Consider the following 26,765-nt stretch of genomic DNA (forward strand, 5'->3'; position numbering starts at 1 on the left):
ACAAATCGCATACGGGCAATATTTAGTTTTATTTTTTTTTAAATGTGTTGATCCAGAACTGGATGTAGTTATATCATTTGTCACATTAAATTTTTATTTTATAAATAAAGTTAAGATTTTTTGAGGGGGAATGTGATAAATAAAATGTACTGTCATATGATGGAAGGCAAAGTTAAAATATTCTAATGATGACATCAGCATTTTATTACTGTTAATCAGATCAGCACTCTATTGCTATTGATCAGATCAGCACTCTATGGCTATTGATCAGATCGCCACTGGGGGGGGGGGGGGATGAGCAGGATTAAATGTTTAAATGCCAATCACTATTAAACATGATGGGTTAGGAAGGGGTTAATGAAAACCTGATCCAAAGTTCTCTGGACCTCAGACTAGGTGAAGGTTCCCCTTCCAACAAGACAATGGGGGAGATTTATCAAAACCTTTGTAGAGGAAGAGTGGTGCAGTTGTCCACAGCAACCAATCAGGTTGCCATAGGCTACTTTACCCCTCTTCCTCTACGCAGGTTTTGATAAATCTTGCTCAATGACCCTAAGCACACAGATATGACAATAGGAGAGCAGCTTAGGGACATCTCTGTGAAGATCCTTGAGTGGCCCGGCCAGAGCCCTGACTTGAACCTGATAGAACATCTCTAGAGGGACCTGAAAATGGCTTCTGAGACAGAGCTAGATAGGATCTACAGGGAAGAATGGCAGAAAATCCTCAAATTCTGGTATGTGAACCTTAAGGCATCACCCCCAAGAAGACTGGAGACTGGACGGAGTAAAGGGTCTGAATACTTATGTCAATGTGACATTTTTGCATTTACTAAATTAAAATTAAAACTGTTGTATTGAGTTCAGAATGATAAAAGACATTTTTATTTTTTTATTTTAGCACAAGGAAAACTTTTTGAATGTGTTGTAGCTGTACAGTAATCACTTATATGACCTGCAGAGTTAATCTCGAATAGTATAAGGTCACTACATAGGGGATTATGTCTGTATTGTCTGTATATAATGGGTTTTATTCAGCAGGGCCACAATCAGGGGGGTACAGCTAGTACCCCAGTAAGGGGCCCGGGCCCCAGCTGCATCCCCCTGTGGCAGCTTCAGCACCAAAGCAGAAGACCGCTGTTTAAACAGCGGTCTCCTACTTCTGTACATACATTACACAAATTGCATCCCCAAAGGACGAGGGGGCACTCCCTCCGTCTGGAGAAGAAAAAGTTTAATCTCAAGGGGCGACACGCCTTCTTTACCCTGAGAACTGTGAATTTATGGAACAGTCTACCTCAGGAACTGGTCACAGCAGGAAAAATTAACAGCTTTAAAACAGGATTAGATACATTCCTGGAACAAAATAACATTAATGCTTATGAAGAAATATAAAATACCATCTCTTCCCCAATATCGCGCCACACCCTCTACCCCTTAATTCCCTGGTTGAACTTGATGGACATATGTCTTTTTTCGACCGTACTAACTATGTAACTATGTAATGTACGTACAGGATGAAACACTCTTCTGCTCCTGTTCGACGTACATTATGCAAATAGCGTACGCAATGTACGTACAGGCTGCTTAGACTACGCTGCAGGCCGCGTGATGACGTCATTTCATCACGCGGTCTGCCAGTGCATCCTGTTCCGCTCCGGAGGATCCAGGGTCCCCAGCAGCCATGCAGGATCGTCGGAAAGGTGAGTGGGATTTTTTTTTTTAAGAGAACCTATCTGAGGGCATTTTGCAGTGGGGGCACCTGGGGGGCACTACCTGCTGGGGCATCTCCTACTTGGCTGGGGGGCACTACATGCTGGGGGCATCTCCTACCTTGCTGGGGGGCACTACCTGCTGGGGGCATCTCCTACCTGGCTGGGGGGCACTACCTGCTGGGGGCATCTCCTACCTGGCTGGGGGGCACTACCTGCTAGGGGCATCTCCTACCTGGGGACGCTACCTGCTGGGGGCATCTCCTATCTGGGAGCACTGTTATTGGAAGCACTATCTACTGGGGGCAATTCCTGCTGAGGGGCATCTCCTACCTGTGAGCACTATTACTGGGGGCACTATCTACCTACAAACTACCTGGGGGCATTATTACTAGCAGCACTATCAATTAGGGACACTATCTAGTAGGGGCACAACCTACCCGGGGGTATGACCTTCATGGGGACACTATCTTCTGCGGGCATGAACTACATGGTGGCACTATCTTCTAGGGTTATTATCTACCTGGGGTGAACTACTTACTGAGGGCACTACCTACTGGGGTAATTACTTACCTGGGGGGGCACTACCCACTTGGGGCATTACCTACTACCTACCTGATGGAGGTATAACCTATGACCTACCTGGGAGCATTTCCTACAAATTACATAGGGGCATTGCCTACTACCTACTGGGGGCATCACCTACTAGCTACCTCCTGGGGGCATTACCTACCTAAGATATTACTGGAGGCATCAACTATCTACCTACCCACTGGGGTATTACTGACCTACTGGGGGCTTTTACCATATAGAGGGCATACCCTATGTACCAACGGGGGGCATTACCTAATAGGGGAGAGGAAATTACCTACCCACCCCCACACAATCCCCCTACCCTTTCCCCCCAACACACCCCAAGAGGGGCATTATTTAGGGCACTGAGAGTGGGGAACAGGTGAGGCATGTGCTGAAAAAGTGTGAAGGCTAATATGTTTGTTGTCTGTCAGATTCTGTGAAGATGAATCATGGTTGAAAGAAGACTTCATGATGGTCTGAGCAAGGCAGAGAAGAAAAGGAAAGCGAAAGACTCAAAGAAGATGTCTCCTGTGAGTCAATAACTGCACTGTAATCACTTATACGGTCTGCATCGCCTTTGCATAGCTGGGGGTCACTGCTTTATGGGCTTTGTATGGGGGAATATAGGAGTAAAGACATAAAAAAACAGAAATACAAAGAAAAAACGGAGGAACAATAATAACAACTGTGTGCTCACAGATCTCAGTCAATAGAGTTCTTCAAAGTCCACTTAGTATAGGTTTGTCTCTCCTACGACGAAGATTCCCTGGGCAGAAGAAACATCGCTGCATTCTAGAAATAGGTGCAGGTAAAGTAGATCGTAATGCATTCAAAGGAACCCTTCATAACCCATCATGCGTTAATAGTAAAATATAACATTGGTTATACATTTCCCAGAAACTGTATGGTTAACTCTTCAGATGGGCAGACGTAAGGCCCCAAGATTATCCCCCAAGACTCCCATACAATACCATTCCGGTGCACTGAAGGGTTCCACAATTTTGGCTATTTCTGACGGGGTATATTGTGAAACAATAAATACCTTCCACTTTTCAAAAAAATGTTCAATTTTCGTGTTTTTGTGTCTCTCGGTGTCCAGTCTATCTATCCTACAGTACAGTTTCATGTGCCTCATGACCATGTCAAGTGTCGGTGTAGAGGATGAAAACCTGGATGCAAAAATACAACGGAGGGCTATGTGTAAGGTTATATGTACCAGAGGGGGAACACGAGGTCCTGAGTTTCTCGTGCCATCCGGGGGTCGAAACTGATGAAACAACAATGCCCTGGGTGAGTAGGGAAGAATGAGATCCCATGTGTTTTTAATGTAGGAAAGAATCATGTGCCAATAAGCTATTGGTAACAGTATGGTGATTATTATTCAGTTCAATCATTATACAGTAGATTTGCTTTTTCCACCTTACTTGGGACTCTGTACCCAATTCCTGTCTGACTGATTGCACCAACTCTATTTCATGGCTTTCACTTGAATATGCTGCTGTTGTCTTTTTGTATTTTTATAATATTTTTGTATGTATGTCTGTTTTTTTTTTTATTTTACTCAATGTTCATTAATCTTAGACTTAAATTCTAATACCTATAAATGCAGCATTGCATTTCTGTGTACATTATTCAACCCAAGGCTACATAAGCATGGTCTATCAATCTTAAAGGGGAACTTCGGTTGAAACAAGTGGAAATTTTTCTTTTTTCAAATCAACTGGTGCCAGAAAGTTAAACAGATTTGTAAAATACTTCTAATAAAAAATCTTAACCCTTCCAGTACTTATCAGCTGCTGTATTCTACAGAGAAAATTGCACAGTTCTTTCCAGTCTGACAACAGTACTCTGTGCTGAAACCTTTGTCCATGTCAGGAACTGTCCAGATTAGAAGCAAATAACCATAGAAAACCTCTCCTGCTCTGGACAGTTCCTGACAGACAGAGGTGTCAGCAGAGAGCACTGTGGTCAGACTGGAAAGAACTTCACAAATTTCTCTGTAGTATATCTGTAGTTTACAGCAGCTAATAAGTACCGGAAGGGTTAAGATTTTTAAATAGATGTAATTTACAAATCTGTTTAACTTTCTGGAGCCAGTTGATTTGAACAAATTTTTTTCCACCAGAGTTCCCCTTTAAATCATTATTATATAGCCAGCACAATAAATTTTATTTGCGAATCATAGATTTGGGTCACAGAATTGTGCTTATGCGCTTATAGCAGGTAAAAACTTTTACTCATAGTATATTTAACTGCTGGTAAAATGTGGGACCAGATGGGGGGAGGGGATGCACCCACAAATTCTCCTTGGGCCTATGGGATTTTAGTTGGGCCCCTGCCTGACACATTACATAGTATGAATCACTTTTCAAGGTTTTTGTGACCTTCCCCTAAATTACATTCCTGGGTGTGCCTCCGAACGAGTATGGCAAAGTAAGAACAAACATTCCTCTTGTTGAAAAGTAATATCTTACCTTTTTGAGAGATAATAATTTTTATTGGTAAAGAAAAAATAATCATCTGTGTAGTTATGTTTATTGAATAAAAAATAATGGTAGCTCCTGTAAAATGCAGTACTATGGGCATACAAAGTAGAGACGTGGAAGGGGTTATCTTTGTACTTTTCTCTATTCATCTTCCCGTAACCCTGGCCAATCTCGTTGACCAAGCTGCCGAAAAATACCCCCATAGCATGATGCTGCCTCTACCATGCTTTACTGTAGAGATGATATCCTGTAGGGGATGAGAAGTGCCTCGATTCCCACATGCATGACGCTTAGCATGGAGGCCAAAAAATTCCATCTTGGTTTCATCACACCACACTATTTCTCACAGTCTGAGAGTTTTAGTTTGTTTGGTTTATTTGTTGCAAACTATGGGGGAGATTTATCAAAACTTGTGCAGAGGAAAACTTGCCCAGTTGCCCATAGTGACCAATCAGATCGCTTCTTTCATTTTGCATAGGCCCTTTAAAAAACTGAAAGAAGCAATCTGATTGGTTGCTATGGGCACCTGGGAAACTTTTCCTCTGCACAGGTTTTGATAAATCTCCCCCTATGTGTATTTTACTGAAAAGAGGCTTCTTTCTGGACACTTTCCCATAAAGTCCTAATAGGTGAAGTGCTGCAGTGATGGTTGACCTTCTGGAATTTTCTTGCATTGGCACACAAGATCTTTAGAGCTCAGCTAGAGTGGTCATTGCATTTGTGGTCACTTTTCTTACCAAGGCCATTCTCCCCTGATTGCTTAGCTTGGTGGGGCAGCCAGCTTTAGGAAGAGACCTTGTTGTTCCAAACTTTCTCCATTTAAAATCTATGTGCTGAGCCACTGAGCTCTTGGCAACTTTCAGTCAGGAAGAGTTTTCTTTCCCTTCTCCAGATCTGTGCCTCCACACAATCCTATCTCTGAGCTCTACAGGCTGTCACTTCCCTCTTGGCTTGTTTTTTTCTCTGATGTGCATTGCCAGCTTTGTAAACTTATAAAGACAGGGCTCCCAAATTATGTCCAACAGGTGTAAAAACAACTCAAAGATGATCTTTAAAATTGGAGCACCAACTCCCCCCCCCTTTCCCCCAGAGCTAAATTTGTAATTTCATAGTAAGGATAAGTTTCCATGTGAATTTTTTTACGGCATTTTTCTGCCTGCAAAAAACCCCAGAAAAGCTGCCACAGAACTTTCATGTATTCTCACGTTTTTTTGTGCATTTTTTTCTGGTGTTTTTACCTTTGCGCAGAAATTGCATTTTTGACCCTTTGGCAGTTTTCCCTTGTCTCTTTTCATAGGTGTATTTTGAGAATTTCGTTGGGTACCACGAAAAAAAAAAGAAGAAAGAAAAAGAATGTAAAACTGGTACCTATGTCATGTTGTGATAATTAGGGAATTCATTTCCTATGTAGAAAAACAAAATTTTATTAAATGTGGAAGATAAGAAGGGTTTTTGCGAGCAGTCAGGGACATCAAAGTGCTGTAGCTGGGAGCAATAACAAAAGAAAGGTGAGAACACATATGAATTTTTGATATAAAAAATGAATAAATGATTAATGACTTATGTGTTTAATTTATATTATTAATGTTTATTGATTCTGCGATGTTTGTTCTGAGAATGCAAACCTAGCGTATAGCTTTGCAGGTTGCGGGTGATAGTTTTTTATTTTTTTATTATTGTTCTATTTCTTGTAAAATATTTTGTTGACAACTGTTTTTATACCAGCAAGGAAGGAGGTTAATTGATTCATTGAATAATGAGACCACAGACCAAGTAAGGTCAATGAGAAAATACAACTACAAATAAACTAGGTCACTGTGTGAATTGGTTCTCGTTGACCGGATTGGTCTGTGGTCTCATTTATGTTTGTGTGTATATCTATTTATATGTATATTATTTTTCCTTCCAACATAGACTAAACAAAGTGAAAGTAAAGCTTAAGTTAAAAACTCACAATATAACAATATAAAAAGTAATAATACAGTGACCCCCCGACCTACGATGGCCCCGACATACGATCATTTCAACATACGATGGCCTCTCAGAGGCCCTCGCATGTTGAAGGCAGGATCAACATACGATGCTTTTGTATGTCGGGGCCATCACATAAACGGCTATCCAGCAACGCAGACTGCTTCAGCTGCCGCCGGATAGCCGTTTACGGTGCCCTGTGTGGTCCGCTACTGACCACTTACCTGTCCTCGGGGCTTCGGCGCGTCCTATTCGGTATCCCCTGCATCGTCGGCGCTCTCCATCATCGTCATCACATCGCTGCGCATGCCGTCCCGTCATCCAATAGGAGCGGCGTGCGTAGCGATGTGATGGCGGCAACGGATAGCGAGGATGCCGGGGAAGCAGAGGCCTTGCCAGAGCGCCGGGGACACCTCGGGGACGTGGCAACAGTGATGGAAGGTGACATCCAGGGCAGCGGTGACGAGCAGTGATGGTCCAGAGCGGCGGGGACACGTGAGTATAACCTCCAATACCAGTGGTCTTCATCCTGCGGACCTCCAGATGTTGCGCTAGCTTTGCAACATCTGGAGGTCCGCAGGTTGTAGACCACTGTCCTATACTTTACATTGCATGGATCCCTCAACATACAATGGTTTCAACAAACGATGGTCCGTTTGGAACGGATTACCATCATATGTTGAGGGACCACGGTAAAAGCAAAAATGTTTATTATTAGTATATTACTATTATACTATTAGTCCTACCATCTAACTAGAGATCATCTTTTTCCTTCTTATTGCCCGTTTCCTGTCGCAACCTGATAAACTGCATCTTGATTCCCTAAGAAATGATACACCTACAGTACACGCTAGGTTTGCATTCCCAGAACCAACATCGCAGAATCAATTGAACGTTAACATAAACACACATAATTCATTTATACATTTTTTACTATCAAATATACATTCATATATGATCTCACCCTTCTTTTATTACTGCTCTCTCATAACCCTGACTGCTCACAAAAACCCTTCTCACCTTCCTCATAAAAGAAAATTTTGTTTTTCTACATAGGGAATTCATTTTCTAATTATCAATATATTCTTTAGGTACCGGTACTGCATCTTTTTTTTCATGGTGCCCAATAAAATTCTAAAAAGATGCCTATGTACATCTCTTTTTTCGAACCTTTAACCCCTTAACCCCTTAAGGACCAAGCCCATTTTGGCCTTAAGGACCAGAGCGTTTTTTGCAAATCTGACCACTGTCACTTTAAACATTAATAACTCTGGAATGCTTTTACTGATCATTCTGATTCCGAGATTGTTTTTTCGTGACATATTCTACTTTAACATAGTGGTAAAATTTTATGGTAACTTGCATCCTTTCTTGGTGAAAAATCCCAAAATTTGACAAAATAATTAAAAATTTAGCATTTTTCTAACTTTGAAGCGCTCTGCTTGTAAGGAAAATGGATATTCAAAATATTTTTTTTTTATTCACATATACAATATGTCTACTTTATGATTGCATCATAAAATTGACGAGTTTTTACTTTTGGAAGACACCAGAGGGCTTCAAAGTTCAGCAGCAATTTTCCAAATTTTCACAAAATTTTCAAACTCAATATTTTTCAGGGACCAGTTCAGGTTTGAAGTGGATTTGAAGGGTCTTCATATTAGAAATACCCCATAAATGACCCCATTATAAAAACTACACCCCCAAAATATTCAAAATGACATTCAGTAAGTGTGTTAACCCTTTAGGTGTTTCACAGGAATAGCAGCAAAGTGAAGGAGAAAATTCAAAATCTTCATTTTTTACACTCGCATGTTCTTGTAGACCCAATTTTTTTATGTTTGCAAGGGGTAAAAGGAGAAAATTTTTACTTGTGTTTGTAGCCCAATTTCTCTCGAGTAAGCACATACCTCATATGTCTATGTTAATTGTTCGGCGGGCGCAGTAGAGGGCTCAGAAGTGAAGGAGCGACAAGGGGATTTTGGAGAGTACGTTTTTCTGAAATGGTTTTTGGGGGGCATGTTGCATTTAGGAAGCCCCTATAGTGCCAGAACAGCTAAAACCGCCCACATGCCATACCATTTTGGAAACTAGACCCCTTGAGGAATGTAACAAGGAATTAAGTGAGCCTTAATACCCCACAGGGGTTTCACAACTTTTGCAAATGTAAAAAAAAAAAAATTATCCCAAAAATTTGACATTTTTACAAAGGGTTAAAGCAGAAAATACCCCCCAAAATTTGAAGCACAATTTCTTCCGATTCAGAAAACACCCCATATGGGGGTGAAAAGTGCTCTGCTGGCGCACTACAGGTCCCAGAAGAGAAGGAGTCACATTTGGCTTTTTTGAAGCAAATTTTGCTCTGGGGGCATGCCTCATTTAGGAAGCCCCTATGGTGCCGGACAGCAAAAAAAAAACACATGGCATACCATTTTTGAAACTAGACCCCTTGGGGAATGTAACAAGGGGTAAAGTGAACCTTAATACCCCACAGGGGTTTCACGACTTTGGCATATGCAAAAAAAAAAGAATACATTTTACCAAAAATGCTTGGTTTCCCAAAAATTTTACATTTTTACAAAGGGTTAAAGCAGAAAATACCCCCCAAAATTTGAAGCCCAATTTCTCCCGTTTCAGAAAACACCCCATATGGGGGTGAAAAGTGCTCTGCTGGCGCACTACAGGTCCCAGAAGAGAAGGAGTCACATTTGGCTTTTTTGAAGCAAATTTTGCTCTGGGGGCATGCCACATTTAGGAAGCCCCTATGGTGCCAGGACAGCAAAGAAACCCCACATGGCATACCATTTTGGAAACTAGACCCCATGGGGAATGTAACAAGGGGTAAAGTGAACCTTAATACCCCACAGGGGTTTCACGACTTTGGCATATGCAAAAAAAAAAGAATACATTTTACCTAAAATGCTTGGTTTCCCAAAAATTTTACATTTTTACAAAGGGTTAAAGCAGAAAATACCCCCCAAAATTTGAAGCCCAATTTCTCCCGATTCAGAAAACACCCCAAATGGGGGTGAAAAGTGCTCTGCTGGCGCACTACAGGTCCCAGAAGAGAAGGAGTCACATTTGGCTTTTTTGAAGCAAATTTTGCTCTGGGGGCATGCCGCATTTAGGAAGCCCCTATGGTGCCAGGACAGCAAAAAAAATCACATGGCATACCATTTTGGAAACTAGACCCCTTGGGGAACGTAACAAGAGGTAAAGTGAACCTTAATACCCCACAGGGGTTTCACGACATTGGCATATGCAAAAAAAAAAAGAATACATTTTACCTAAAATGCTTGTTTTCCCAAAAAAAGAATACATTTTTACAAAGGGTTAAATCAGAAAATACCCCCCAAAATTTGAAGCCCAATTTCTCCCGATTCAGAAAACACCCCATATGGGGGTGAAAAGTGCTCTGCTGGCGCACTACAGGTCTCAGAAGAGAAGGAGTTACAAATTTTGCTCTAGGGGCATGCCGCATTTAGGAAGCCCCTATGGTGCCAGGACAGTAAAAAAAAAAAAAAAAAAACACATGGCATACATTTTGGAAACTAGACCCCTTGGGGAATGTAACAGTGTTACAGTGAGTACTTACACCTCACAGGTTTTTTGAACAGTGGGCCGTAAAAGTGAAAAATTAGATTTTTTTGCACTATATTGATAGTGTTACCCCAAATGTTTCATTTTCACATTGGGTAATAGGGCAAAAGGCCCCCAAAATTTGTAGAACAATTTTGTCTGAGAAAAAAAATACCCCATATGTGGATGTAAATTGCTCTGTGGACGCACTGCAATGCTCAGAATAGAAGGAGTGAAAATTTTGTTGTAATTGAAGTCGGGGGTCATGTGCATTTATAAAGCCCCCATTGTGCAATAACAGCCAGAAAAAAAAAAAACACATGTGACACCATTTTAGAAACTACATCCCTCAATGAACGTAACAAGGGGTACAGTGGGAAACAACACCTCACAGGTTTTTTGAAAAGTGGGCCATAAATTGAAAAATTAGATTTTTTTACAGTAAAATGCTGGGGTTACCCAATTATTAACATTTTCACAAGGAGTAATATGAGAAATTGGGTTACAAATTTTTGAGGGCTTTTCCCCCTGACTATAAAAATACATCCACATATGGGGTAACATGCTGGACGGGCGCACAACAAGGCTCAGAAGTCATAGAGGTCACTTTGTATTTGTGACCTTTGGCATATCAGTAGCTGACGGATACATACATTCCGAGGAAAATACAAAAATGAAACACCCACATGTGGCTCCATTACAGAAAGTACCCACCCTGAGGATTGGGTATAGGGGTAAAGAGGACATTTTTAATGCACAGGTGTTTCCTAAATTTATTTTCCAGGAATGGATGAAGGGTAGCTTTTGAAAATTGCAATTTTCAACCTATACCTATACCATTTTTCTGGGAACAACTAACATGTGACTCCGGATTGTCGCCTGGAAATACGACAGAGCTCAGTGAGAACTCTTCGCATTTGAGGCGGATGTTTGTTACGGACCTAACAGTTACATACATTCAGAGGAAAATACAAGAAAGGAACACCCACATGTGAAATTATTACAAACAGTACACCCCCTAGGCAAGGTGTATAGGGTGAAGTGGAGATTTGGAACAGACGGGTGTTCCCTTCATTTATTTTCCAGGAATGGATGAAGAGTACTATGGGGGGAAGAAAATTGCCATTTTAGAACTGATATGCCAATTATTTTCCCAAAATGATGACCCAGAGTACAGCCAAAAGTAAAAATGATGCCCGCTCCAAACCCTATACTCTGAATCATCATTCTGGGAAGGGGATGTGTGGGGCCGTCCCTATTCTGTTACCTCAAATGCGCAACCCGCTTAGGTGGGGAGAGAGAGAATTGCGCATTTGAGGCAACTGCAAACCTCCAATGCTGTTGACTCTGTGTCGCATGACCCATTTTTGGGGGACAAAGATATTATGAGGGGCATTGGGAAAGAGGTTTTGGGTTTGATTTTTTGGGGGTAGGGTATTTTGGTATAAAATTTGGAAGATAATGTACCCTGGACTGGTACATTGGAGCCGAATTCTGGGGAATGAAATTTAGGGCAAAGGATGGAAAATGTAGTACTCCATGGAAGTGTGATACTCCCTGAAGCAGCCTATGCAGAGGCCCGGATGATCGGGGAAAGTGTCACACTGAGTGGTGGTGTCCCTCCGTCTCCCCTTCCTGTGACACACTCTGCATCTTTTCTGGGTTCGTCCCGACCTTCCAGTGTTGGGGATCACACCTGGAAAGTGTTGGCCAGGACGATCCGGGGACCTAAAGTTCCAGAGGTGCTCTGACCCGCTCTTTGGCGGTCACCAAAGATGAGGGCCTTTAGAACTACCTCTTGGAACTCCAGGTATGTCCATGTGTTGCCAGCGTTCTGGTACAGTATAAAAGAGTTGTACATGGCAACCTGTACCATGTAGACCGCAACCTTTTTATACCATACACGTGTTTTCCGCATGGCATTATATGGTTTGAGGACTTGATCAGAAAGATCAACTCCCCCCATATACCGATTGTAGTCCAGAATACAATCGGGCTTGAGGACCGGTCCCGCGGTACCTCGCACAGGGACAGGGGTGCTGCCATTATCATGAATTGTGGTGAGCATAAGGACATCCCTCTTGTCCTTATACCGGACCAACAACAGGTTCTCATGGGAAAAGGCACGGGACTGACCGCGGGGGATAGGAGCATGTACGGAATGATGGGGCGGAAGGCCTCTTTGATTCTTCCGCACTGTCCCACAAGCGACCGTGGATCTGGCGGCGAGGGATGAAAAGAGAGGGATACTAGTATAAAAGTTATCCACGTAAAGGTGGTAACCTTTATCTAGCAATGGGTGCAAAAGGCCCCAAACGATTTTTCCGCTAACATCCAGAGTGGGGGGACATTCTGGGGGTTCAAAACGGGAATCTCGTCCCTCATACACTATAAACTTGCAAGTGTACCCGGTGGTACTCTCGCAAAGTTTATACATCTTCACGCCATACCGCGCTTGCTTGGTCGGGATGTATTGCCGGAAGCTGAGTCTCCCCTTGAAGCTGATGAATAGAGACCTCCCACCCCGGGACATAGGCCTCCCAAAATCTGGCCCCGAAGTGATTGATGACCGGCCTGATTTTATACAGGCGGTCATACGCAGGATCAGTTCGGGGGGGGACATGCCGCATTATCAGCATAATGCAAACAGCTCTGAATGGCCTAGAACCGGGAACGTGTCATGGCCATACTGTAGAGGGATGTCTGGTAAAAGACGTCCCCACTCCAATATTGCCTGACACTGGGTTTTTTAACTATACCCATATGCAGCGCGAGGCTCCAAAAGGTCCTCATTTCGGCTGCATCGACTGGAGTCTAGCCGCCGGGTCTAGCTAAAAGTGAGCCCGGGTTAGCGGCGACGAACTGTTGGGCGTACAGATTCGTCTGTGTAACCATCAAATTAACAAAGTCGTCACTGAAAAAATGACCGAAAAAGTCCTTTTCAGTGAACCCGGCGATGTTAATGATTCCTGAGTCGCCAACAAACTCAGGAATCACGGGCTTGTGGTCCTCTGGCTCAGCCCAGTCAAGTTCTCCGGTACGAGGTACCAGTGACCTTGGCAGGGGGGCTTCACTAGTATGAGCGCCAGGGGGACTCATACTAGCATGGGGCACAGGCTCAAGGACAGAGGAGATTTGCGGCACCGCATGGCGGCGAGTTCGCCGCCTTGGTGGCTCATCATCTGAACTAGATGATGAGGAGGACGATGAAATAAGGAAGGTCGGGTCTTCATCGTCCTCTGAGATGCTTTCAGAGTCAGAGGCAATTAGGTTATATGCCTCCTCCGCCGAAAACACTCTGCGGGCCATTTCCCTACTCTAATGGGGATACGGTTATGTGTGTGTGTGGGGGGGAAAACTTTATTGGTGTGTGTGCTGCGTGTGGTGTGGTGTGATACTACCTCCCTAACCCCCCCTAACCCGCCCTACCCTAACCTAACCTAACTAAACTAACCCGCCCTAACAGAAAAAAATATAGAATATAAAGGGGACTTTAAAAAAAAGGGGGGACTTCTAGCGCAAAAAAAAACCCTGCGCCAAAAAAATAAGCGTTTATCTAATCAGTGGTGTGCGCACTGATTAGCGCTTGTGGCGGCAGGGGGCGCAGAAGTCAGTGGGGGGTCCGGCCACTCAGCCCAGGACAGTGGCTGGTGGCTTGTTCACAGACCCCCACACAAAAAACTCGAAAAATTAACCAAAAAAACGCTTTACCCCGAAAAAAATGCACCCGCCTGAACCAAAAAATAAACACTGATCAGTGATAAATCACCGACAGCGGTGGGACAGGCTGCACACACAGGTACGGTCCGTCCACACAGTACACGCCTGCTACTGGTGGCACGGACCGCCTATGGGTGCAAAAAAAAAATATGCGTTAACCGAAAAGGTGCCTTTACCACAAAAAAAAAAAGCTGATCAGTGATAAATCACTGACAGCGGTGAGGCACGCCGCACACACAGGTACGGTCCGGCCACACAGTACACGCCTGCTACTGGTGGCACGGACCGCCTATGGGTGCAAAAACACGCTAGAAAACCCGAAAAAAAGCGCCGGCACCACAAAAAAAAACGCTGATCAGTACTACGGGACTGATCAGCGGAGGGTGGGCTTTAACAAACGGTGGCGGACCGCTCTTTTATAACTAAGCACACACACTTAGTGAAAAAAAAAAAAAAAAGATCTGCGCCCAAAAAAAAGGCTGGCGGCAGACCGCAGCGACCCAGCAGGGCCGGGGTCACACAGCTAAAGGTGCTACGGACCCACGGACACCCACTGAGGTACGCCGAAATTTTTTTTTTTTAAACTATCCCCTCAGTTAAAAAAAAGTGCCCCTTGCCACAGAAAGGGGGCAAGGGGCACTTTTTTTTAACTGAGGGGATGGTGGGCAGCACGGGGCTCCGTCCTGCACACCAGATCTCTGTGAAATGGCGGGCAGAACGGAGCAACATGCTCCTAGCCCACCAGATCACCTCCCATTACATTGTCATTGGTGTGGCCACTTTGGCCACCCAATCACAACTGTACTGAGGGGGGTGGCCACAATGCCAGCCCCCAGTACAGCATGGATGGTGATTGGTGGTGTATACTACACCACCAGTCACCATCTATATCCAGGTCACAGGGTCACACATGACCCTGATGACCCGGAACCGCTGCAGAACGCCGGTTAGTAGTTACCGGCGTCCTGCAGCGATCGCCGGTATAGGAGGTCCTCTGGACCTCCTCCGGCACACTGCCGGGATGTCTGCTGATAGAAATCAGCAGACATCCGGCTCCGATCCCCGCCCGGCGACCGGCGGGGAACGGAATCGCAGCGCATCGCTCGTCTGAATTGACGAGCGATGCGCCGCGATCGCCGACATGGGAGGTCATCATGACCCCTCTGGGCGATATGCCCCGATGCCTGCTGATCGATTTCAGCAGGCATCGGGCGCCGGCTCCGCTCCAGATGGTTGCGGGGGGCCGGTAAAGCACATGACGTTCTCATACGTCATGTGTCCTTAAGGACTCGGACATGGAGACGTATGAGAACGTAATGTGTCCTTAAGGGGTTAAGGACCGGGCCAATTTTATTTTTATTTTGCATTTAATTTTTCCCCCTCGCCTTCTAAAAATCATAAACGTTTTTTTTTTTTTTAAATAAACAACATTTTTATTATTATCCATAAAGAGAAGTTGTACAAGAGTATAACAAGACAATGTAGGCAAACATAGAAAATGAGCAGTACCTGGAACAAGGAACCTCAAGAACAGGATCGGCAGAAGAAGCAAGTAGTATAGACAGCAGTCCACAATCTGGCAAGCTGTAATCTTCTTTACGGCGTGGGTACTTCTGTAGAAAGTCACTAAAGTACCCAATCATAGATATAAAGACGAGTTGACTAGCCACTTTCTGGAACTCGGTACAATAATACAAAACAGTGAGGGCACCGTACAGTTAGATAAAACATGTGTGCCAATACAGGAACTGATACCCTGTTGAAGGTCCCCAATAACCTAGTGGTACAAAACTTACATTGAAATTTCCAACTAAACTATAACCCACAAATACAACCAGCCATACTGATGTCACAATTACGATAAAAACAAGCAATCTCCAGGTAGCAGAGCGGGATCAATGGAAGCGCTGAGACCAGATAAGAAGTTAAAAGGATTTATTTCCCATAATGCAACGCATTTCACGGTCACCCGCTTCCTCAGGCATGTTGCCTGAGGAAGCGGGTGACCGTGAAACGCGTTGCATTATCGTGATTCTATTTCAGCGGGACGAAGCTGCAGAGACCCTTTGATGATACGCCCTGTTCCATTGTTGTACTTGGTTGGAGTACAACTTCATGTGGTAAGCGCAATTCAAACTTAGCGTTACCAACTCACCTTTGGTGTTACACTACGGAGCGCATCCGTTTGTGCTTTTTTATTTCTGATATCACAATTGACCTACAGACCAACAAACATATAAGTAGCTGCCGCCCAGGATCTCCTACATGCAGGTCTTCTCGAAGCTAAAATCATAACTGTTTTATATTTTCATCCACAGACCCATATGAGGGCTTGTTTTTTATGTGACCAATTGTACTTTGTAATGACATCATTCATTTTATGAAAAAATGTATGTGCAACCAAAAAAATTTTATTTATGTTTGGAAATGCATCAAATTTTGAAAGATTTCATTTTCATGCTGTTCACTTTATGGTAAAAATGACATATTTTCTTTATTCAGTGGGTCAATACTATTAAAATGATACCCAAAGTTGTATGTTTTTTTATTTTATTATTGTACCACTTTAAAAAAAAATAACTCAAACTTTTTTAACAAAATTAGTATGTTTAAAATCACTCTGACCTTCTATAACTTTCTCATTTTTCCGAATACGGGCTAATTTTTTTGCACTGTGATCTGTAGTTTTTCTTGGTACCACTTTTGCTTATATATTACTTTTCAATCACTTTTTGTATAATTTTTTTTTGAATAAAATGTGACAAAAAAGCAAAATCCCAAAGTAATTTTGGATTTTTTTTTACATTTACACCGTTCACCGTATGTGATCATTTACATTATATTTTTATTAATTTTATTTTTATACTTTCTGGGATAAAATAGGAAAAAGGGGCCATTACATGTTTTTTTTTTTGTTTACACCTTTTATGTCCCCATAGGGGACTATTTATAGCAATCATTAGATTGCATATACTAAACAGTGATATGCATAGGGCATAGCACTGATCAGAATTATTGGTGATCTTCTTCTCTGGTCTGCTCAATGTCAGACTAGAGAAGAAGACTCCGGAATGATGGCTGGAGCCGGTGAGGGGACCTCTGGCTGCCATGTTGGATGCTCTGATCATCCATTCAAATGCCTGCATTGCCGCAGATGCCATGATCTGTATTGATCGCGCCATCTGAGGGGTTAATGGCAGACATCAGCATGATTGCAGATGTCCGCCATTACAGGCAGGTCCCTGGCTCCTGATAGCAGCTGGGACCTGCCATACATGATGTGAGCACCGGTCTGGTGCTCACGTCATGTACATGACCTAAATGTACGTCCTGGTGCATTAAGTACCAATGCAGCAGGATGGGATTAAGTACAAAAAAAAAAACGCCAGTGTTAAAACCCACACTACATTTTTGTTGGTGTTTTTTTTCTCCCATAGACATTTATAGGAGAAAATTGCCAAGATATCAGTGAAAATAGCACAATAGTCCTAACAAGCTGCAATTTTGACCATCACCCACTGAGCCCAAAAATGCAGAGAAATGCCAAAGTGAAGTGTAAAACGTGAAAAAGACCAAAAAAAACGCCAAGTGGATATGACATTTTGCGATTCCCTATTGACTTGTAGCTAACATCTGGCTGCAGCGATTTTTCAAGGAAAAAAGGTTTGGCATTCTGCTATTTTTTTGTGGCATTTTGAGAAAAAAATTCTAGTGAAAACTTAGCCTAAATAAGCAGCCAAACACTTCTATCCAATGCAAAATTTTAGTTTTTCCCTTTTGATAAATTTGTAAAAAATTTCTAAAATTCCTTTCACATTCTCATTATAGGGTATTGAGTTGTAGATGGGAGAACTATTTATTTATTTGCTCTATTTTAGCACAAGGCCTTAACATAACAAAATGAGAAATCATAAAAGGGTCAGAAGACTTTCTAAATGCATTGTACATAACAAGGAATACATTTGCATGTTCTGACTCACAGTACCCATAAGGCTGGGTTCACACCGCAGAATTTCTGGGTAGAATTTCTGCCGGAGATCGAGCCGGCGGCGCTCGGACCGAGCAGACTGCATTGCTGCCCCCATAGACTGCAATGCATTTCTGGGTGGATCTTTTGGGAGATCTGCTCAGAAATACATTGCCATCTATGGGGACGGCAATGTAGTCTGCGCGGTCCTAGCGCAGCCGCCTCGATCTCCAGCAGAAATTCTGCCCAGAAATTCTACAGTGTGAACCTAGCCTAAGGATTTGAACACACCAAACTACTGCCAGACAACAAACATTTCACTTAGTTGCAGCAGAATAAGCACCAAGATACTGCACTATCTCTGCGCAGATACTCTGCAGACTATGTAAGTGATTACAGAAAACAGTTTTATCCAGTGACTTGTTTTTTGAGTTCTACATTTTTTCCATCTTCTTTATCCAGTCCATAACAACATGACAAGTTCTTCCATCCATAATTTGACTCTAATTCCTGGTAACGCACTTCCTTGCCAACACAGCCTTATACTTTCCTCACCAGGGCTGGGACAATATACTGATTGCCAATGGTCAAAAACATTCTTGCCAGAGGATCCCTGTTCCTACTCCTTTACAGATTTGCCCAAAATGATAAAAAATAAATTAAAAATTCAAACAGATCAGATTTCATTGTAAATTTCATACTGGGATTGATTTATTCTGATTTGATTCATCTAGTTTCTGGATTTACACAGAATATTTCAAGGGAATCTGTCAGCTCTATATGATGTTCAAAGCTCTAGACATTAGCAGATAGCTGTCATAAATACTTCCTGTCTCTTAGTGGATGAATATTGGCAAAATTATAAAATGAAGTTTTTCTTCCAAGCTTAAAGGAGTACTATGGTGCTCAATTCTTTTAGCCCAAAATGTTCCCCGCGGCTGTACCTTTCTATCAATGTCCTCCTTTCAGAAGTCGGTCTGGCCGTTTTCCCGTGGCAGCACCGCGAATTTCCCGGTTCTTCCGGGTTATGGTGGTGTGGAGGATGACGTAAAAATCGTCATCCCCCATGCTGCCTTGCTCCAGCTTCCAGTCCCTCTGTGCTTCAGTCCTTCTCACCCCCTCCTCTACATCATCCTTTCCCCTCCCTAGTAATTATATTAAACCCGCCCCTTTGAAACGTTACACATTGAAATCATGTGTAACTTGTTTGAAGAATATCCCTGTTAGTTACGGCAGCGTAACTAACCGGGATATAATTGGCCAGGAGTGGTCACATGTTCGGTCCCAGGGAAATGCTGAGTGCGTCGGCGCGCTCAGCTTCATGTGATAGGCGGGAGGCATTCAGAGTTGTTTGCACAGTCCAGCCAATGACGGCTGCGCAAACGAGGAATATATGAATATGTAAAATATGGGAGCGGGGAAGGACCTTTACAGTGATGACGATTCGTTACGAAGATGGCCGCGGCAGGCCGAATACTGGGGAACGAAATTCATAATTGTGAGATACTGGCTGCACTTCCGGTTTTCCGAAAAGTCGTATATGCATGCAGTTAGCGCAACGGAGGTAATTTAGGATATTATATAACTTTGGGCGAGCTTTACAATGTGCAATAAATGTTTTGCTCCAGAGTACTCCTTTAAGCATCAAGGAGGCTGTGGTGATTTGCAACATGCACGGCTTTCCCCTCCCCACCCCTCCATGCTCGCATGAATGATTTACATGACACAGTTCTGGAAGCCAAACCCTGTACATCAATAATGCAAGGCAAGTATAGTGGGGGAAGGAGGAGATGTGCATGCTCTGCTAATCTTGGAATTTTTTAAATGTCAGCCTGAGCCCATGAAAAATAATTTTGTGGAACCATTGTCACGTCAGGCAAGGAATAGAGCGGCCCTTAGCTCATCCAGAACAACTTTTCCTGACTACTTTCATATTCTCCCTCGACAGAGGATCCACAACTGGACGGCGATCTCTGTAGTGGACTAAAGGGAAGTGGGATGCTTGAGCCAAGAGTCTGGGTGGGACATAAAGGCAACCCTGATAAGCATTAATTCTATCTATGGCTTGTGTCTAATGTAGTACGTTTTGGGTGGTGTCCATGGAACTAAAGCTAAGAGAATGAGCAGAATGTTACTTCCAGGGGTGAAGAGAAATAAACATTTTTTCCCCAGAGTAGTGTCTCACAGTTTGTATTCTTGTAAAAGAAATACCTACATAAAGTAACAGAATGAAATAAAGTTCCGTGTTGTTAAGCAGTGACTTTGAGCTGTCAGTATACCAAGAAGGCTAAAAAGTATTGTGATCTAAGATGGCTGAATGAGGAAAAAATTTTAAATTTTTTTCTATTATTGTTTTTTTTTTCAAAGACATCAACTCTTGTCCATGGGCCCTGTCTGATAATGTAACACATCCCCATTGTCTCACTTTTTCAAGCGCTTCTAAAAATTCACATAAATTAATCCCATGTTGCATCTTTTACAATGTATTGTCAATGGACAGGCTTTCCCTTGTGTCAGAGAAAATATATATATATATATATATATATATATATATATATATATATATATATTATGAATTTAGAAAAAATATTACATCGATGCAGCAATCTGGAACAAAACTGTCTGTATACCAGAAAAAAAAAATAACTTGATTCAGATATAGCCTCGATTGACTGTATAGTTCTATAGCACTACATTTCTGAAATATTGAAAAAAAAAATCTTATTTTTTTTCTCTCTGATTTTTTTTTTGGTCATATTCTTTGCACAAAAGGGGAAAAGGGGGGATTCAAACTTTTATTAGGAAGAGGTTAATTCACTTCTATTAACTTTGTTTAAACACTTTATTATTATTATTTTTTTAGCCCCCATAGTTATAACTATAACATGCAATCTTTTGATTGCATACACTGATCATAGCATTGATCAGTGTGATTGGTGCTCACAGCCTCACAGGCTGGCTGGGAGCAGCAGAAGACTGATCGGAAGGCGAGGAGGCAGGTAAGTGCCCTTCTGGTTTCACTGCGATGATCCCAATCAGCTCCGCTGAGCTGACGGGATTTATTGCGGTGTCTAAATGGTTAATACCGGACATCGGCCCAATCAACGGTACCCAGCATTAGCCCTGGGTCCTGGCTGCTGATAGCAGTCGGGACCCACCAGGTTTTAAGCTTGCTCAGCTCGTATGCACGCTAAATACCTCGGTATCGATACCAGGGCGTACACGTATGCCCTTGTTTCTCAAGTATCGGGACGCAGGGGCGTTATTATTATTATATTATTTTTATAATTATTATTTATTTTCCAGGGTGCTGTTTTACAATGAATGTTAAACAGTAAATTGCACACTGTTATATAAGAAGACAGGGCCCTGCCCGGGAGGGCTTATACTCTACAATCATATTATCATGTAAGAATTGCCACATTCTGGTGGTATCTCCTACTAGAAGCCTTGAGAGTGGAGTAGAATATGTACACAATACAGCGCTTCAAAGAGGTAATGAACCATGGGGGAGATTCATCAAAACTTGTGCAAAGGAAAAGTTGACCAGTTGCCCATAGCAAAGAATCAGATTGCTTCTTTCATTTTTGAAAAGGCCTGTGAAAAATGAAAGAAGCGATCTGATTGGTTTCTATGGGCAACTAGTCAATATTTCCTCAGCACAAGTTCTGATTAATCTCCCCTTATGTACTACAATACAGGCTCGATATGCATAAAGTTATAGGCTATAATATAGTTCAGAGCTGTAATCACAATGTTTTAACTTCCCATTACAGCCATTTTTGTCAATAGCCTTTTTATATTTTCTTACTTACCTTTTAATATCCATTTCTTTCATTTGACACAGAAAGATTAGGGGTCTTATTGCATCTTTAATTGTCCCCTTTGTTTTACCCCTTATTATTGAAGGATGAAATGAAAAAAAATCACTATTTTTCTTTTGTTGGAATTCACTGTATAATACATATGGCAGATCATTCAGGATCCCTGGCAAGCCGGATACTTTTACTGCACGTCACTTTGTTCACAGGGGTTCCCATAGTTGACCAGGTTTTTCATAAATTATCCACAAGCACTATCTTTGTCTCCTAGCTCGCCAGGAATACTGAATGTCCAGTATATGGCAGGACAAAAAGCGCTTCTGTTACGCCGAGCGCTCCGGGTCCCTGCTCCTCCCCGGAGCGCTCGCGGTGTTCCTCTCTCTGCAGCGCCCCGGTCAGACCCGCTGACCGGGAGCGCTGCACTGACATTGCCGGCGGGGATGCGATTCGCATAGCGGGACGCGCCCGCTCGCGAATCGCATCCCAAGTCACTTACCTGTCCCGGCCCCCGGCTGTCATGTCCTGGCGTGCGCGGGCCAGCTCTCGAAGATTTAAAGGGCCAGTGCACCAATGATTGGTGCCTGGCCCAATTAGCCTAATTAGCTTCCACCTGCTCCCTGGCTATAATACCTCACTTCCCCTGCACTCCCTTGTCGGATCTTGTTGCCATTGTGCCAGTGAAACCGTTTCCTTGTGTGTTCCTAGCCTGTGTTCCAGACCTCCTGCCGTTGCCCCTGACTACGATCCTTGCTGCCTGCCCTGACCTTCTGCTACGTCCGACCTTGCTCTTGTCTACTCCCTAGTACCGAGCTTATCTCAGCAGTCAGAGAGGTTGAGCCGTTGCCGGTGGATACGACTTGGTTGCTACCACCGCTGCAAGACCATCCCGCTTTGCGGCGGGCTCTGGTGAATACCAGTAGCAACTTAGAACCGGTCCACCGACACGGTCCACGCCAATCCCTCTCTGGCACAGAGGATCCACCTCCAGCCAGCCGAATCATGACAGCTTCCTTCTGCGTGATCACCACCAGACAGTCAAATAAGTAGATGAAGATAACTTACTCACCTGGAGAGGTTGTGCAGAATACAGGCACAACACTTACCAGGGCGTATCAAGGAGATTTCAGCTGCTGCGGCTTCCCACACCGAGGGCATCGGCGTTGATCATAGGTAGAAGAAGAAGAAGCTGAAACAGGGAAGCTGTGTCCGCACTGCTGTCAGGTTAGTCAGGATCAGTAAAGATCGGGAATAGAATAGTGATGGATGTACTTTATTATTTTCACACAATGGCCCTCATTTACTATTCTAAACCCGACCTCTTTTGTCGGGTTTTTTTGTCGCATCTTTGTCTGCGCCATGTCGCAGACATCGTGCGCCAGTCTGCGACACTATGCAACATTTTTTCCCGACGGACCCGATGTGGATTCTCCCAAACCCGAAAAAGGGGCGTAACCCGACATTTCTGAGCTTTCCCACGTATTTATTAAGGTTTCCAACCCGAATTTGTTGAATTGTTGTGGATTTTTTCCCGACAGCTCAGAGGAGTTGGAAACCAAAACCTACAAAACCCACGTGCGACAAACAGGATGCGACATAATAATAAATACCAGGGGAAAAAAGCAGTCGGGTAAGAAAGCAACATAGACTTACAACCCGATTTTCTTAGTAAATGAGGGCCAATGCGTTTCTGGGAGTAAACCCTTTCATCAGCCACGATGATCACACCTGATGAAAGGATTTACTCCCAGAAATGCGTTGTGTGAAAATAAGAAAGTACGTCCAACACTATTCTTGGTTCCCGATCTTTGCTGATCCTGACTAACCTACCAACAGCGCAGACACAACTTCCCTGTTTCACCTTCTTCTTCTACCTAGTATATGGCAGTGAGAACTACCACAGGATGAACGGCAGCAGGAGCAGCATTAATTTATATGCAAGGGTGTACTAGTAGTTGGGACTCTCGCAACCAGCCCTCCTCCAGCTTTTTGTCTCCTTAGTTTTGCATGACAAATGACAGGTTAACTTTATTCTGTAGGTTAATATGATTACAGCAAAACTAAATGTTTACAGCAATTTTACTATGTTCTTTTTTTTTTAAGAAAGAATAAACAGCTTTGCATCACCTTATATTGACCCCTGAAGCATTACTTTTCTTTGTATCTTACTGTCCTAGCAACATATGATTTTTTATTTAAACACCAAAATACCCTGTTAAATATTAATTAACAATTAAATGGCAATAATAACATAGTAACCAATTTATTTTTAATTTTTTTGGTTTTGTTTTCTTTTGTTCTTTTCCTTTAATGTAGACAAAATGCAAAACACTAATAAAACCACAGTATCCAAATTTATTCTGTTGGGATTTTCCGGTTTCGGTACATTTGAGAATGTCCTTTTTTATGTTGCTCTCCTAGCGTACATTGTATGTATACTTGGTAACATTGCTATTATTATAATAGTTATATTTGACCCTTCGCTTCATACTCCTATGTACTTTTTTATCACGAATTTTGCTATTTTGGAAATAATGTTCGTCTCTGTAACTATTCCAAAATTCTTAGCCCTTCTTATGCAGGCTACAAAGACAATATCTATGCTTGGCTGCTTTGCCCAGATGTATGCCCTAAATGATTTGGGTGCAACTGAGTGCTTCCTACTTGCCCTTATGGTCTTAGATCGATACTTGGCTATTAACAACCCTTTACGTTATTCGGCTATAATGACCCATACATTTTGTTGGGGATTAGCCATGCTCCCCTGGATCGCTGGATTCATCGTTTCTTTCATACCTACAATTTGCACCATTTTTCTGGAATACTGTGGCCCCAATGAAATTAACCAGTTCTTTTGTGACTTGGCTCCATTGCAGAATTTGGCCTGTTCCAACCCAACTTTAAGCAACGTGGCCACTCAGTTAGCTGCCGTTCTTTCTGTGGTGTTTCCATTCCTCACCATTGTGGCTTTGTACACTCACATTATATGTACTGTGTTAAAAATTGAGAGTACAGAAGGCAAACAGAAAGCGTTTTCGACCTGCTCCTCCCATCTTATTGTTGCTTTTCTGTTTTATTGCACAGTTATTGTCGTTTACATTAGACCAAAAGGCAGTCAATACGATAAATTCCTTGCACTCATGTATACGGTTGTTACTCCTACATTGAACCCATTCATTTATACTTTAAGAAATAGAGAGGTGAACATTTCTGCAAGAAAATTACTAAGGCGATTTTCTCTCTTTTTTCTCTAAACAAATTGCATACGGGCAATATTTAGTTTTATTTTTTTAAATGTGAAGATTATATAATACACAAGCACTAGTACATAATGGGATATCGGGTACCCTCTCTGCAGCTATACTATAAGCACACGTCCCTGTATATTGTGCTACTACTATAGACTGTATGACAATAAAGAAAATAGTCAGCGCTGATCAGGATTTGCGTGGAATACTATAATTGTAAATTATTTGTGCGTACCTGAGCTTGAAGTGCTTATGAAAGTGTCTATGAAGAGCCTTGTCAGTAAATGGTGTTGAGGTAATTGGATGGTGGACTGAACACTCTGTGTGGTAAAACAAAGTAAGACAGTATGTTAGATCATTTGTATTGTTAGGGCACTGGTTCTAGAAGTACTTTCTGTAGATGCTCTAATTGTACTTAACACAGAGCATAGCCAGATGTGTATCAATATTGTGCCGAATAAAGAGATGCTGGGCTTTGTAGTCGCTATATGGAAACGCCCGTGCTCATTCTAAAAACAACAAACAACAATCCAATGATTACACTCTAGAAATAGGAGCAGATGTATTTAGCACTTGGAATAATGGAAATCACAGCCACTAGCTTTGGTAACCAGCAGTGCATGGGTTAACTCACAAGATGTATAGTCAATACATTACCGGCCGCTGCTGCCAGGATGTGTATTAAGTTTCTGTGGTCTTGTGTGATGCAGAACTTGCAGAGGCCTTTCTAAATCCCATGTATGCTGTCTGGATGGTTGGTTAAGTCTTTCGCTTTGGTGCAGCCTAAGAGCGCCCCCGCCGGTGGCGTCTCAACCAAGCTGCTTGGTAAAGTGGTACACAGGAGCTGCCATAGTGATTGTCACTACACACCATTCAACTCGAAAGTCGCAAGCAGCTTGGTTGAGACGCCACCAAGCGGAGGACTTAATCAACCATCCAGGCCACATACACAGGATTTAGAAAGACCTCTGCAAGATCAGCATCACACAAGACCGCAGCAACTTTATACACATCACGGCAGCAGCGGCCTGTAATGTATTGACTATACATCTTGTGAGTTAACCCATGCACTGCTGGTTACCAAAGCTATTGGCCGCAATTTCCATTATTCCAAGCACTAAATACATCTGCTCCTATTTCCAGAGTTATTCCCAACGCTACGCCATTTTATGCAAGGGACGTTAGGGACCCACTCTAATCAGGTGGCCTTGATGTGGCGAGTGGGCTTGTACTTTTTGATCAAAATGTATACTAACAACCTGTTAGTTTTTGTATTTATGCTGTGAAGCACTTAGATCAAAATGCAATATGTGGATGTGCGACCATGTCTTTTTTCTACTTGGATTCACATTGTGTTTTCAATCACCTCTTTTTTTTTTTTTTTTACTTGTGTCTGCACTCTGCCCCACCCCCTCAGCCCAACATAAGTAGTAGTTAGCTACACAAGGGCCTTTTCTTTCTTAGCAGCCTCCCAGCCTGACTGGAAGCACATGCTAAGCGTGCTTTTACACCCTGTTCACACTGGTGTGGTGCTGTGCGGCGTCCGTAGCTGCCGTGGCGCTGTGTCTGTAGGGAGGTGCGACCCAGGGACTGATTTGAGTGGCATTCGGGCCGCTCTGCCCGAATGCCACTTTTTTTTTTTACTTGTGTCTGCACTCTGCCCCACCCCCTCAGCCCAACCCTATATAA

General features: G+C 42.8%; 1 protein-coding gene across 1 annotated transcript; it reads left to right on the plus strand.

The window, feature by feature from the left end:
• Positions 1–2,736: 2,736 nt before the first annotated feature.
• On the plus strand, positions 2,737–25,082 carry LOC130294928 (olfactory receptor 10A4-like). The gene is made up of 4 exons (XM_056545081.1): positions 2,737–2,817; positions 17,481–17,598; positions 18,473–18,523; positions 24,145–25,082. Exons 1-4 carry the CDS (start codon positions 2,737–2,739, stop codon positions 25,080–25,082), a joined length of 1,188 nt encoding a protein of 395 aa, XP_056401056.1.
• The last annotated feature ends 1,683 nt before the right edge of the window (positions 25,083–26,765 follow it).

This window comes from Hyla sarda, chromosome 11, assembly GCF_029499605.1.
Source record: "Hyla sarda isolate aHylSar1 chromosome 11, aHylSar1.hap1, whole genome shotgun sequence".
Taxonomy (NCBI): domain Eukaryota; kingdom Metazoa; phylum Chordata; class Amphibia; order Anura; family Hylidae; genus Hyla; species Hyla sarda.

What these genes read in the sequence shown, in the direction of transcription:
- LOC130294928 (XM_056545081.1), top strand. Translation starts at nt 2,737, where the DNA reads ATGGTTGAAAGAAGACTTCATGATGGTCTGAGCAAGGCAGAGAAGAAA. An exon ending in ACTCAAAGAAGATGTCTCCT is followed by an intron (nt 2,818 to 17,480) that starts GTGAGTCAATAA and finishes TTTCTCCCATAG; the next exon opens with ACATTTATAGGAGAAAATTG. An exon ending in TAATTTGACTCTAATTCCTG is followed by an intron (nt 18,524 to 24,144) that starts GTAACGCACTTC and finishes CCTTTAATGTAG; the next exon opens with ACAAAATGCAAAACACTAAT.